We start from the raw sequence: 15,988 nt of genomic DNA, 5'->3' as shown, positions 1-15,988 counted from the left end.
TTTTCTGATTTTCTGTGATGTCTTCAAAAATTCTGCCATCATTCTTGGCTCCCACACCAAAGCTGGAAGATAACTTAAATATATCCCATTAAATACGATTAGATATTTAATATTGACTAAAGAGAGGTGGTGAGATTCTATCACATAACTTCACTACTGCTTTGATACTCTTTGAAGTTATCATATTTCCCTCCTGGAAATTACAGTATGTTCCTAACTAGTCACTTGTTTTCAGACTTTTCCCCTTGATCCATACACCAACCAGAATCTTTTTTTTTTTTTTTGAGACAGACTTGCTCTGTTGCCAGGTGCCAGGCTGGAGTGCAGTGGTGCAATCTCAGATCACTGCAATCTCCGCCCCCTGGGTTCAAGCAATTCTCCTGCCTCAGCCTCCCGAGTAGCTGGGACTATAGGTGCATACCACCACACTCAGCTAATTTTTGTATTTTTTAGTAGAGGCAGGTCAGTAGGCTTATGAAAGCCTACTTTCATAAGGAAAATAGTACAATCAAAAATGCTTTTGAATGTATTAACCCAAAAATATCGAGAAATTATGTGAGACAATTTTGAACAATAAGGATCAGACAATTGAATAATAAATGAATAAGATTTGATATTTCCCCATTTTGCTAAGTGAGCACAAATAAGAGTCTCAGATAAGAACCCCAGCAAGGCTAAACATTTAGAGACTTCAGACGCCAATGAAGGTGGGGTTTTCCAATGTGGCTGGGAATAAGATTAGCCTAGAACCTGTTTTGAAAATAGCTAGGCCTCTAGGTTCCCTAATACAACCCAAACAGACAGGAAATTTCTTATCCAGTACTGTATTAGTCTGATCTCATGCTGCTAATAAAGATACACCTGAGGCTGGATAATTTATAAAGGAGAGAGGTTTACTTGACTCAAAATTCCACATAGTTGGGAAGGCCTCACAATCACGACAGAAAGCAAATGAGAGCCAAAGTAATGTTTTACATGACGGCAGGCAAGAGGTTTGTGCAGGGTAACTCCCATTTATAAATCCATCAGATTACATGAGATTTATTCACTACCAGGAGAATAAGTGGTAGTGTGGGGGACACCGTCCTCATGATTCAATTATCTCTACCTGGCCCCACCCTTGACATGTGGGGATTATTACAATTCAAGGCGAACTTTGGATAGGGATACAGCCAAATCATATCAACTACTTTGCTGGAAAACAGAGAATTCAATTTCAGAAGCAGTAAGTCTCAGGATTAATAAAAGGGAGCCCCAAACTATGGCTAAGGAGTAAGCTGTTGCAGTTTGGATCAAGAGGATGGTAGGCAACAGGAAGGATGTCAGAAGTAAATAGCAGAAACAATAAAAAGCTGAATACTGATTTTCCAGTTTGGGAGGAGTTTTGTAGTTCTTTTGTGGAATTATGCAAAAATAACTAACAAGGAAACAGAAAAGCTGACACAAGGTAATTAACTCTAACTCTAAAAATAACCCAAAACTTGTTCAAGGAAGGAAGTATAGTAATATTAAACTGCTTTCTCACCTATCAACAAAAATGTATATAGTTGTAATTATATAAACACTGAATATTAATTTAACTAAAAATTGAGATTGTGGGAGGATAAGGGGAGAGAAAGTGTGAATATATATGTGTATATGCAAGCATGTGTGTAGAGGTGTGTAAAGAATAAATTCCTAGTCTTATGTAGCAGAAAGTCTTTAGATTATATATAAGCTTTACATTTTAAAAATACTAATAGAAACATATTATATAGAATAATGAAAGTAAATGCAATTGATATAACCAAAACAATTCAAAGAGAACGGAGAGGAGTGGAGAGGACACTGCTATATATATAGATATATATTTTATCATAAGCCTTGATGCAGTATTTGGCTTTTAAAATCATGCACATTTACTGTATGATAAAAATAAAAATCACATTGAAAACAAATTATCCCTTAGCTTTACAATGTAATTATAAAATCCATCCCCTGACCATAGTTTACATATCCCTGCCTATCTTTGCTACCTCATCTTTTCTCATTCATTTTCGTGTTAGCTACAAAATAGCCCCTTTCACTCCTGCTTCTCATTTTTAGAAGATGCCAAACTCATTTCTGCTTGGTAGGCCTTACCCCCAAAATTCCATATGGCTAGCATCTTCCTGTCAGGGCCCAGTTCAGATATCATCCCTCTCAGGATGGCTTCCCTAAACAGTCACTCTCTGCCATTTTTCTGTTTTATTTTCTCTACAACACTAGTCCTATCTGATTTTGCCCTTCTTGGGAATGGGACAGTATAAGGGATCCAGGCCTTGGTTGTACCCCAATGCAGCAGTTTTAGCACAGAATGACATTTTGATAAAATAGAGAAGACATTTTCAAGAAAGTGTTTCTTTACATTTCTCAGGGTTCATTTATGAGCATTTATAGATTAGCCTCTGTGTTTTCAGCATTAAAGCTACATGATGGGTAATTTCAGGAATCCAAAACAGTTACTGATGTAGGCAGTCTAGTTTAGATGTAAATCAGAAAATGATAGCTAAGTGCTGGGAAACCAACAAAATTCATCTTTAAAAGTTGCAGGGATTTGACTACTAGTTTTCCTTTGCTGCATAAAAGATTATCCCAAGGTTTGCTGGCTTTAAAAACAGCAAAGATTGTTATCTTTCAGTTTCTATGGGTCAGAAATTCAGGAGTGGCTTAGCGACGTGGTTCTGTTAGAGACTCTCATGAGGTTGCAATCAAGATGTTAACCAGGACTGCAGTCATCTGGCTGCTTAACTGGATCTAGAAGATTGGCTTCCAGGCTCACTCTTGTGGCTGCCGGCAGGAAGCCTCATTTCCTTGCAACATGGACCACATAAGACTGCTTGAGTGCCCTCATAGCATGGCAGCTGGCTTCCACCAGAGTAAGTCATCCAAAGTGAGAGAGAGAACAAAATGGGTTACAATGTCTTGTATGACTTACCCTCTGAAATCACACTCCACCATCTCTTCCACATTCTGTTCAGTAGAAGGGAGTCACAAAGAACAGCCCACTTTCAGGAGGAGAATTAAGCTTCATCTCTTAAAAGGAAGAGTATCAAAGAATTTGTGGGCATATTTTTAAATTATCACAACTACTTCATATCTTATTAATTTATTGCTTTATTTAATACTATAATATTCTCTAGTACATTCATATCACAAGGAGTCACAAAAATATAAATTAAGGAACAGTCTTTTTGTTCCCTCTAATATTTTTAGAAAATCTACTGGATGTCACTATCCTGGATTTTTAGTATTTATCTTACTTAATCTCCTTACCACTTTGGAATCTTGGTATTTTGTTTATTTAATATAAGGACAATTACTCTTATTGATTTTAGTAACCCTTTCAAAAACGTGTTTAATTAGAGGGCTAGGCTGAACCAAATGATATACTGTGTTTTCTTTGCTGTGGTATCATCACACTAGTGGCCCTTGGTCTAATACGGCTGCAGATAGGTTTAGTTGGATACAGAAAGTGCTTTAAAATTTTTAAAAATTAGTTTATAACATTGAAGAATTGAGAGATTTCAACTGCAATGCAGATATTCATGTTTTAAGGTTCTTTGAAGCAATGAAGCATCTCTAGATCAAAACAAGCGCTGAAGTTGAAGTTTCCTTTTTTAGGTAGGTGTATACTTTCTGGCTATAGTCATCTAGATTTGCCATAGTCTTTATTAATAAATTTAGCCTATTTATATTCTCATTCTGATCCTTATAGACATTTAAATTTGCCATTTCTAGCTGGTTAAAAAAATCATATAGAAAATAAAGAAGGAATCGACTACTGACAACTGTCAGTGTATAATTTTCAAAAAGTTAAAAACATAACTTATGTAAATCTTAGAGAGCCTATGTCAAGAAGTAATTTAGCTCATTAATGACAGAACCAGCAGGATGGCAAAACTGGTTCAAAGTAGAATGGAAGAAGTTGAAATGCTTACAATCAATGAAAGGAAAAGTACTGATATAGGATTGTAAAGTTACTGATAAATCTAGTCAATATTGTACTCGACAATAAAATCATGAACTTTGCAGTTATCTTTTTTACCTGATGGAAATCATTTGCATCTCTATTGAAGAAAACGTATTTTTAATGCATCAATCTATAAATTAAATCCATAGAGAATGAGACCTAAGCAATATTTTCTTGAAATTGTACATCAAACAAAGGTATATTCCACAGGAAAATGAACTAATCCTTGGATGGTCTTGTTAGACAATGGTTCAGGATGACATAAAAAAGACATAAAGCAATTCCTTTTGTGGGTTTATTTTTATTTTTGGAAGATTTGTGGCATTTTTTTTAACTTTTGTTTTAGGTTCAGGGGAACACGTACAGGTTTATTACATACGTAAACTTGTGTCATGGGGGTTTGTTGTACAGATTATTTCACCATCCAGGTATTAAGCCCAGTACCAAATAGTTGTCTTTTCTGCTCCTCTTTCTCCTCCTCCCACCCTCCAGCCTCAAGTAGATACCAGTGTCTTTTATTCTCTTCTTTGTGTTCATGAGTTCTCATCATTTAGCTCCTACTAATAATTGAGAACATATAATATTTTGATTTCTGTTCCTGTGTTAGTTTGCTAATAACTTGCAGTTCCATTCATCTTCCTGCAAAAGACATAATCTCATTCTTTCTCATGACTGCATAGTACTCCATTGTATATATGCACCACATTTTCTTTTTGTTGTTGTTGTTGTTGAGGTGGAGTCTCACTCTGTTGCCCAGGCTAGAGTGCAGTGGCATGATCTCAGCTTACTGCGGCCTCTGCCTCCTGAGTTTAAGTGATTCTCCTGCCTCAGCCTCCTGAGTAGCTGGGATTACAGATGCATGCCACTGCACAGAGCTAATCTTTGTAATTTTAGTAGAGATGGGGTTTTACCATGTCGGTCATGCTGGTCTCAAACTCCTGACCTTGCGATCCACCCACCCCAGCCTCCAAAAGTGCTGGGATTACAGGCATGAGCCACCACACGCAGCCTATATGCACCACATTTTCTTTATCCAATCTGTCACTGATGAGCATTTAGGTTGATTCCATGTCTTTGCTATTGTGAATAATGCTGCGTTGAACATTCATGTGCTTGTCTCTATGATAGAATGATTTCTGTTACTCTGGGTATATACACAGCAATGGGATTGTTGGGTTAAGCGGTTCTGCTTTTAGCTTTTTAAGGAATCACCATACTGCTTTCCACAATGATTGAACTAATTTACAATCTGACCAACAATGTTCCGTTTACTCTGCAACCTTGCCAGCATCTGTTATTTTTTGACTTTAAAATGGTTTTTAAGTTGCTACATTCACCGATTCTGGTAATTAATTACTTGCCTTATAACAAAAAATCTGATGTATCATTTTATAGCCAATTACGAGTTATCACTGTAAGCATTCATTTTTTAAACTTTTTTCTGAATGTTTTATTTTCATTAATTATTACTGGGTACAAATTTAAGTTTTTAAGTCTAATAAACTGCAAGTTTTAAAAACATAGTTGCTTATATTTATATAATATTTTACGAGTTTCAAAACATTTTTATTTCTTTATTCTTCTAATTTTGCCAAGTGTTGATATTTAGAGTTGTCCATATTTCAGAAGGTGAGTGGTCAGTACTTTCAGATGTTATGAGCAGAAAAGTTTTCAGTAACTTTTGGCAATTAAGGAATTTTCAGTAATCAAAATAAGAGCCGCTTCAAGGGAATGATGAGAGCAAAATCCAGGTGACTTTTGTTTGAAGAAAGAACAATTAGCAACTAAAAAAATATAGAAAGAGGAAAATATTTAAAATTTTGTTCTAATAACAGTAAAGCACCAAGGGACTTACTAACATTTTGAGGTATTTTAGTAATGTCATAAAATTATTGTGATTATTTTAGTCATTGCCTATGAACTTTATTATATTTCAGTAAAATTAAGGTAAAATACTCAATACTTTGGGAAATTCACCTTGCTCCTAAAATATTCAAATCATTTTCTGATTTCTGAAGACAGGTATATGAATTAGACTTTAAAAAATTCTAGTTTCTGGGCTGGTTGAAGAAAGCATCCTTTAATTTGGAAAACCTTTAAATCCTTATTAAATTTGATCAAATTGATCCATTCATCCATCTAATGTATTTATTTATTGGCATACTTGCTTGAACTCTGTCTAATTGCCTCAACTCTCTAATCCTAATACAAATTAAGTTAAAAGCCGACACTTTAACTATAAAATGAGAAACAAAGCCAATTCCTCACAATTACTAAATGGTTGGCTTATTATTAGGCTCTGTAGTGAGATCTCAATGCTTCAAACTTGCATGGTTGTTAACAATATCTATTGTTTCAGTAGCAGAAAATCTTTCTGCAATGATAAAGAGTTGAAAGCAGGTATGAATGCTGTCAAACAGCTCTTTTGTCTGAAATTACAATCGCATAGACTAAAGCAACCAAATGCCCAGCTTGAGGGATGGGTCATTGAATAGACTCTGGCACATACTTTATCTGAACCCAAGGTATTTGAAATGACATTTGAAGCAGTGAGTTCTGAGCTCTAGCTGATATTATAATACAAAAAGACTCAAAAACAAAGCAAAGCATACATTCCAGATTTCTCAAGACAGATAAATAATTCACACTTTTAAAAAAGTCCTGGTTGGAAAAAAAAAAAGCTTCTTGTTGTATGAGAAACATTTAAATCTTTATAATTTTTTAAAGACTGTGTAATTTAAGAATAAAACTATTATCAATAGCTCGAAAATCTTTATCCAATGAATTGCAATATCTTATTTCTACTTATCCTTGTAGGAAATGATAGACATTCCCACAAAGGTGCTGCCTTCTCTACCTTGTTTTGACAATATACGGTTACAAATGATAATGCTGACACATACATCTATGTTAGTCTTTCTGTTGAGAGAACATCATTCACTTAAGCAGCATGTTACTGAGGAAGTATTTTGAAGCATAGATAATGTTTAGGCTCAGATTGCAGAAGGAAACTCTTATACGGGAAGAAAAAATATATAATTTTTACCCATTTTAACTTATCAGCTAAGACCATGCCAGTTAGACTAACAGACAAATTACCAAGAGAAAAACATACACATTTATTTAACATAAATTTTATGTGACACAGAAACGTTCATAAGGAAATAAAGACACAAAGAGATGATTGAGCCTGAGTGTCTTCATACTAGGTCTGATGAAGAGTAGAAAGTATTGGAGAGAATACGATAGGGCATGGTTAAGAGCTAAGAATAATAAGTGGGGAAATTTAGTATCTCCTGTTTGTTCAGATTTCTCTGTTTCTCACCATCTTTGGAAATAAGGATGTTCCTTTCCTCTGGAGGCAGAGAGGTCACCCCTAACATGAGGGTCTTATGATCTACTCCAGGGGAGAAAGAGAAGGTCAGAGAGTTTTCCAGCATCTGTTGTTTCTATGACCTGCTTCAGGGGAAAGGGGAAAGTTCGGGAACCCTTCTTGTACCTGCTATTTCTCAAATTTCTTTAATATGCTAAGGTGCCATATTTTGGAGAAGCCTGTTCATAACCTTGTCACTCTATTTAGTCAATGAATCATAGATCCCTTCTAAGTTAAAGAAAGGAAGTATCAAAGTACAATTCTCAAAAGTTAACAATATGACTATAACAAAAATCTAGAATGAACATGGATCAGAAATTTACTTATGTCATTATTGAAGGAAACAGGCCAGTATTACAGGTCTAATATCATTAGAGGAATTGGATGTTTACAGGCATTTGAATAAAAAATAATATTTAAATGAGATTCGTAGGTTAGGCATATAAATGTTTAATGCCTCACAGGGCAATACAATCATAACCTTTGAGTTTATCCTTTTTATCAGAGAAGTATCTACAAACTAACATGCAATTTCTGTGTATGACTGATCAAATAGAAAATTTGCAAGTCAAACACAGATACACTCTTCCAGAGTTTCACTATTGAGAATATTGTAGGGGCAAAAGGAACTTTGCTTCTACCCTGTGAAGATTCTATAATTTCAGTCTCTGCAATAAACTTGACACCAGAAAGATTAATAGGAGAAAAGGAATGCCAATTTATTGCATGCATACTCACTGGGGTTCCACAAAGCATAAGACTCCAAAAAAGCCCAGATTGCTGAAGTTAATATAGTATCCTGAGCTACAGAAAAAGATAAAGGCTTGGAGTCTCTGGGTTTGAGGTAGTGACAGGTTATGGGAGGTTGAGGGAGGAAATGCTTGAAGAACAAAGGCTGCCTTGATATGCAGATTTTCTCAGGTAGCAATCCCCAGCAAAAGAGGTGGTGTGTTGACCTTCATTTTCCTTTCCTCTGATTTAATCTTTCCAGCCTGATGAGATTATAGGGAGTAGGTTTATGACAGATGCTTACTATCCTTTTTCTTTTCCCTTTCCGTTTCCTTTTCCTTTCCTTCCCTTTCCTCTCCTCCCCTTCTCTCTTCACCATCCCCTTCCCTCATCTCCCCTCCCCTCATCTCCCCTCTCCTTTCCTTCTTCCATTTGACAGATAACGGAACTTCAGAGAAAACCCATCCCTGCATAGGCTGCTTCCCAGGTGCTTGCAGTCTGAAGTCCAAAGCTGAATATATTTTGGGATATCTTTTTCTGAGCCCCAACAGTAGCCACTAGCCACCTATGTCATTTAAATTTAAATTCCAATTAATTAAAATTAGATATTATAAAAAATCAATTTTCCAGTCATAGTAGCCACATGTTAAATAGTTGTATCTGGCTAGTGGTTACTTTACTGGACAGCATAAATATGGAATATTTTTATTGTTGACCTAAAAGGAAGAAGCCGAGGCGAAAATAATCTAAGTAGAGAGTTTATTTGGGCCAAGCTTGAGGATTGCAAGCCAATAGTACAGATTCAATTTGCTCTGAACGTATACTCCTATTAGCAGCAGTTACAAGTAGGTTTTTAAAGGGAAAGAAGAGTCAGTTCCGAAGTGGTTTACTAAGAATTTACATTAAAGTAACATAAGTTATTGATTGGCTATACATTGTTTCTTGTATCACAAGTTCCAGGAACATGAAGATAGTGAGTGAAACAGCTAGTCAGAACTGAAATGTCTTTAAACAGCCGCCTCTGGGCTTGGGTGTGGAAGGTATAGCTCAAGTCCTGTACTCACGGCTCTCTGAGCCTGATTAATTTTGCATACCTCACATAGCTCAGACTGCTCTTAGCTATTTTTCTTTTCTTACAATCACTGTAGAAAGTGCTGTTGGGCAACATTCTTCTAGAGAATTAATTAATCAATCCTTGAGCAAGTCTTTTTTTTTTTTTTTTTTTTTTACAATGCCTAAGTATGCCATTGAAAGAAGCTATTACCCCTCCATTTGCTTTATTTCCAGGTTTTGGATTTTTTTTTTTAAACAAAAGAATCTTATATATCTCCTTTACTCTTGTCTCCCCTTCTTCCTTCTTTTAATAGAAAGGAATCTGAAAACAAAGATTTGCCTTACGCTAATAATGAAATATACTTATTCCTCACCACTACAGACTTCAGCTGTGCTATAGAATCAGTTCTGTCCATTGCATCGAATGAACAATTTTGGACAAATGCAAAACACAAGAGAAAGATTATATTCAAAATACCTATATTTTAAAACTTAGAAACTCTTTATCCATTTATCTAGATCATCTTTCAGTCTTCAGATAGCAAGAAGAAAGGCACCAAGAGATAGTCATTATTTTACATAATTAAGTAGTCACATTTTGGCATAGCAAGAGACTTTATTTGCAGTTCCTTTTATTAAAAAGTCTCTAGTTTTTAAGTGTCCTCTGTGATGGTTTGGAAAGACTTATGTTATTTTTGGCTCATGATACTAGGTTGCACCTGTGATTCAATGATTTTGTGTATGTGTTTTTCAGATGTGCAACAAATGGCAATTGACTGGCTCACCCGAAATCTCTATTTTGTGGACCATGTCAGTGACCGGATCTTTGTTTGTAATTACAACGGTTCTGTATGTGTCACCCTGATTGATCTGGAGCTTCACAATCCTAAGGCAATAGCAGTAGACCCAATAGCAGGGTAAGACTTTTTTTTTTATAGTGTTTGATCTAAAAAAGTTTGCATTTTAAAAGAAAAGATTGAAGTATGACAAATGTTGTGGAAAATAAGACTACAGACTCAAACTTCTTAAAAATGTTGATTTTAACAACTGTGTCACAGGAAGGAAAAAAAGCTATAACTCACCGGGCAGAAGCTGGTGAGTTATTAGCGCATGAATATTGCAGGTGCTAAGACACAAATAACCTTCCATCTTCCCTTCCACCTTTCTAAGAATTGTACTGGGGTCATCAGAGAAGGGCTTCAGCATATTTTTAGGTTAGAGAGACGAAACTTTTAAATACTTAACAGTGGGCTTTTTATTTAGCAAACCTCAAGGATGCTACTTGAAAGAGGTACTGTTGACATACTTATATCCAGCATAACATTTAGGATTTTTAAAGGGGCATGATATATGTTTACCTGGGTACTAGTAAAACATGAAGAATATCTTTGTTCAGGTTCATCTTTTTTTTTTTTTTTTTTAAACTTCCCAATATAGCAAGCTACTTTATTGGTTGAATAGAGGCCCTCTGATCTTCTTTAGCTAATAGGCTCATTAATCTTTTTACTGTATTTCATAATTTGTAAAAATATAATCATAAAATGTTTAAATTCTCATGATCTTTGCTCATATGATTAGAAAATCGATACAAGAATTATGCTTTTATTTTACAAACATGATGGTATTAGTAGAGGGCCAGGGGCAAAAAGTATCGAGTCCTGTAAACTCAGTTCTTTCAGCAGTCACTACTGGGCAAGGATACTTTCAAATTAGTGGCATAGTCTACCACTTTATTTGAAAGAGCTGTTATTTTTTAAGATGTAAATTGTAGCAAAGATTTTAAAACTGAAATTTTATCCTTGCTATTGTTGTAATCATCCTCAGGCAGTTCAGGCTGAAATGTCTGATGGAACGTATCTTAAACTGCCATAAGCCTCCATTCAATAAATGGGAAAATATTTACTGAAGAAACAGCTGTCATCCATATGTGGACTTTTGTCACTCTTTACTTAAAGTCTGATTGAATATTAAGATGCATCATCACAATGGTTCTGATTTTGACAAGAACAGCTTGCACGTAAGAACTTTGCTAGGAAGGCTGTGTAATATAATTCTTGAATGTAGCTCTATTTGTATTTGCAGCAGATGGTTACTTGACTCAATCTGACTGCAGTGATGCTTCAAAAGACATTAGGAAAAGAAGTCGTATTTAAACTGATTTGTTTGGGTTGTTGGATAAGTGTAGTAAGAAAGAATTGGAAATTTACAAATGCGCTAACAACATTCTTTTGGCATCCTGTTTAGAAATATATTTGCTTGCGTGGTTTTCCCTGGATGTGCTAACTGAATTTCAAATTAGCCTTTAGACAGCCTTGTCTGTCAAATGTTAAGAGGTGAAACTATAAAACTATTGTGCTTTGTTCCTTTTTCTACTGTTCTTATCCTTCCCCATTCTTAAAAACAAAGATCCAGAGACCCTTTTCAAATAAAACTGCCAATATGAAATATATGGGAACACCATCTCTCTGAACAAAATGTATTTTATGTTCTCCGATTTCTTAATTCTTCCTGTCATTATATGAAAGAACCATATTTTATCATTTTTGTCAAAGGAATGAAGAGTAGGAAAACACCCACGTCATTTGCTCTTATTCTCTGCTGGATTCCTTTGGGCCTTGTAACTGTTTATATATAATTTTGTCATGTATCATTTATCAGAATAGGTTCTTTGGAATTTTTGTTTGAGTTTGTTCTGTCTCTGTAGCACAGTTTTTCAATCATGAGTCATAGATATCAGAGAAAGAAAAGCTTTGCTCTTTCACAAATATAGACCTGGTTGTCATACAATGCTTTCAAATATATTCTACTTTTCTTTTGGTATCAGAAACTTAGTTAGGATTGATGTGATTCTATCTAAGAAAGAAATAAGATTTTTCCTTTAACTTCTACACTTGGGCCTGCTCTAGAATAATTTGAATATACTTTGGTTAGAAAAACTGCACATGAACTACTAAAAGGGAATGTTCTACCCCTAAACTTTCTTCTAGCTTTTCCTAATTGTACAGGACCATACGTCTTTGGCACTGACTATTATATCTTCTGTTCAGAAAATATCAGAATGTATTAATAATCTGACCTAACTCCTAGAGTTTGAACTTCATAGGTTTTCAAATGGAGAAAATTTTGCCTTACTCCCAAAAAGGCTGCCTGGAGAATGTACCTGTTACTTAGGCATACTTTTTTTTTTTTTTTTTTTTTTGAGACAGAGTCTTTTTCTGTACCCAAGCTGGAGTACAGTGGCACGATCTCATCTCACTGCAACCTCTGCCTCCAGGTTTCAAGTGATTCTTCTGTCTCAGTCTCCCAAGTAGCTGGGATTACAGGCACCCACCAAAATGCCTGGCTGATTTTTGTATTTTTAGTAGAGACAGGGTTTCACCATGTTGGCCAGGCTGCTCTCAAATTCCTGACCTTAAGTGATCCACCGACCTCAGCCTCCCAAAGTATTGGGATCACAGGTGTGAGCCACTGCACCTGCACTTAAGTGTATTTGTAACTTCATTTTTTTCAACCTCCTATTCTTTTGTTGCTAAGGACTATTAAAATATAATTATATATATGTATAATTATTATAAATATAATTAAATATTATATTTTAATAATATTTATATTATGGAAATAATTTTTTATATTATATAAATTTTATTATATTATAAATAAAATAAATATAATTATATCTATATATATCAATCAATATATATATTGGTTCTTGTTTGTTTTTTTAGTTGCCCACAGTTTTAACAGAGATTACTAACCTTCTCTGGACTCTCATTATGACTTGAGCCAAGCTCCAGTTCCAATCTTCCAAGAAGAGATTGTTAAATCAACCTTGTTTTTACATTCTTTTAGACTTTCAGATGTGGACGTTGACTCATTAATTCAGGCTATTTCCCAGAGATGCTTCTAGAGATTTTCTTCTTCCTTTCAAAAATTTTTAGCAATATTTCCTTTCAATAGTTCCTTGGAAAACTTTCCAAAATTATTTCTCTGCAGTCATTATAGTTAGAAGGTAGCATAGAGATCATATACCAACCAGCATCAAAACCAGCATTTCTGTCAGATGGTTAGTAGGTCTCTGCTTCCTTAATGGTTAAAAACTTGATGCTGGAGTCAAGTCTCACTGAGATCAAATCCTGGCTCCACCAGTTATGAGCTGTGTGACTTGGGATATTTCTTTTGCTTTTGTTTTCTCATCATAAAAACATGAATTATGATAGTCCTGCCCTACAAGCTGTTGAAAGGATTAAATAAGGTCAAATACATAAATCACTTTAACAGTTTCTGAGTTGAAGAATATGTGAAGTTTCCTCTTCATTTCGCTTCAATGATAATTACTAATATTTTCAACACTTACGATACTATTATGAATAGGCTAACGAGACCAATATTCTGCCCCATCAAAGATGACATTTTTCTTTGCAGCCCCATTCTCTTTCTACTACCAATCCTACAAATCTTTCTAAAAAGGTTTATTTCATACCAGTTAAATCTATTATGGAAGAACGTATTGAGAAAAAGAGGAGAGAAAATAATAAAAATGAAGCATAGCCTAGAAAGTAATAAAGATGAAGGGTATATAAGATGTGGGAGGAGAAAAGTATAGAGCACCTTTGAGTGTGGGGATGTGGATGACGGGGAGGATCTTTTTACTTACTCATCTCTATGCTCTGGCTGAGGCACCTGTAATAAAAGACAGATCGTTAAGAGAAAAGCATACACAGTTACTTGTAAGTTTGAAGTGACATAGGAGCTATTAGAAATGAAGATCCGAAAAAAAAAAAAAAAAAAAACCTGTATTTTTTAATGTAACATTTGATGAAGAAGCGGATAGCTGTGAAGAAGTATGATTTGAAAAAGGGGGTGTGATCTTATCGTAATCATCTGGGGGCAACCTAGCTAGGAATGCGTGTTCGGTTTCTTCTCTGTGTCCCCATCTTTTCAGAGATATGGAAGCTCCTTTCTTCCAGATATAGAGTGGGCACCTCTCACATGAGGTTCTTGACCTACTTCAGAAAAAGGTCAGATAATTTTTTGATGGCCTGCTTCAGGGGAGAAGGGATACCTGCTTCTGCTGTTTCCTTAACTGGCAAGGTGCCAGATTTTGGGTTAGCATGTCCTTTTAGGACACCATCAGGGAAGATGTAACAGAGGAACAACCTTGTTCTAACAATTGATGTTATGTAAGATATATTTGGATTACTTTCAAGGTCTTTCAAAAAATAAAGGTAAAGGATAAAATTCTATTGTAGCTATTTTTTGTCTGTGGAACTGCTTTTTTGAACATGACACTGCTTCAATACTAAACCATTTAGTATTGGAGTCTAATGAGGGTTGTAACTGAGGTCAGGGTGGAGCTAGTCTACAATTATGTTGCTAAGCTGTGACCCTCAGCTTTCTATTAAAGTAAAATCATCACACTAGATGATACAGTGTGCATTTCACTATGAATGTGAACTTGTTGCAAAAATATTGAACAAGAGGAGACAATCCTATGCATGATAATTATTAGAAAATTAGGGTAAAAGTAAATAGATATCCTTTGCCCACTTTTTGATGGGGTTGTTTTTTTCTTGTAAATTTGTTTAAGTTCTTTGTAGATTCTAGACATTAGCCCTTTGTCAGACTGGTAGATTGCAAAAATACTTCCTATTCTGTTGGTTACTGGTTCACTCTATTGATAGTTTCTTTAGCTGTGCAGAAGATTTTAAGTTTAATTAAATCTCATTTGTCTATTTTGGCTTTTGGTGCCATTGCTTTTGGTGTTTTAGTCATGAAGTCTTTGCCCATGCCTATGTCCTGAATGGTATTTATACAGCCAACAAACATACGAAAAAAAGCTCATCATCACTGGTCATTATGAAATGCAAGTCAAAACCACATTGAGATACCACCACACACCAGTTAGAATGGCGATCATTAAAAAATCAGGAGACAACAGATGCTGGAGAGGATGTGGAGAAATAGGAATGCTTTTACCCTGTTAGTGGGAGTATAAATTAATTCAACCATTGTGGAAGACAGTATGGCAATTCCTCAAGGATCTAGAAATAGAAATACCATTTGTCCCAGCAATCCCATTACTGGTATATCCAAAGGATTATAAATTATTCTATTATAAAGACACATGCACATGTATGTTTATTGTGGCACTGTTCACAATAGCAAAGACTTGGCACCAACCCAAATGCCCATCAATTATAGGCTGGATAAAGAAAATGTGGCACATATATACCATGGAATACTATGCAGCCATAAAAAAGGATGAGCTCATGTCCTTTGAGGGACATGGATGAAACTGGAAACCATGATTCTCGGCAAACTGACACAAGAACAGAAAACTAAACACCGCATGTTCTCACTCATAAGTGGGTGTTGAACAATGAGAACACACGGACACAGAGAAGGGAACATCACACACTGAGGCCTGGGAGATGGAGGGGCTAGTGGAGGAATAGCAGGGGGTGGGGGGATTGGAGAGGTATAACATTAGGAGAAATACCTAATGTAGATAATGGAGCGATGGATGCAGCAAACCACCATGGCATGTGTATACCTATGTAACAAACCTGCACGATCTGTACATATACCCCAGAACTTAAAGTGTAATAAAAATAAATAAATGATAAATGTTTAAGATGATGGACATGCTAATTACCATTATCTGATTACTATATATTGTACATATCAAAATATGTACCCCATGAATAGGTAATATTATTTGTTAATAAAAAATATAATACCGAAAAAAAGTAAATAGGTATTTTAGTAAAGGTATCAAAATTGGAGTTAAAATTTTGAGAAAAATATATTTTGGGAACTTGGGGTGCCACTGATAAAACCCA

At 35.2% G+C, this 15,988-nt stretch overlaps 1 protein-coding gene across 2 annotated transcripts in view; it reads left to right on the top strand.

Annotated features, from left to right (window-relative positions):
• LRP1B (LDL receptor related protein 1B) overlaps positions 1-15,988 on the top strand; it is a 1,894,725-nt gene that overhangs the window by 931,622 nt on the left and 947,115 nt on the right. For both annotated transcript variants that reach the window (XM_032286208.1, XM_032286207.1), the window contains exon 7: positions 9,901-10,063. In XM_032286208.1, the coding sequence (XP_032142099.1) occupies positions 9,901-10,063 (163 nt within the window). The remainder of the gene's footprint in view (positions 1-9,900; positions 10,064-15,988) is intronic.

This window comes from Sapajus apella, unplaced genomic scaffold, assembly GCF_009761245.1.
Source record: "Sapajus apella isolate SASKATOON/1434 unplaced genomic scaffold, GSC_monkey_1.0 scaffold18, whole genome shotgun sequence".
Lineage (NCBI taxonomy): Eukaryota > Metazoa > Chordata > Mammalia > Primates > Cebidae > Sapajus > Sapajus apella.
This window is presented reverse-complemented; position numbering and strand designations above follow the sequence as displayed.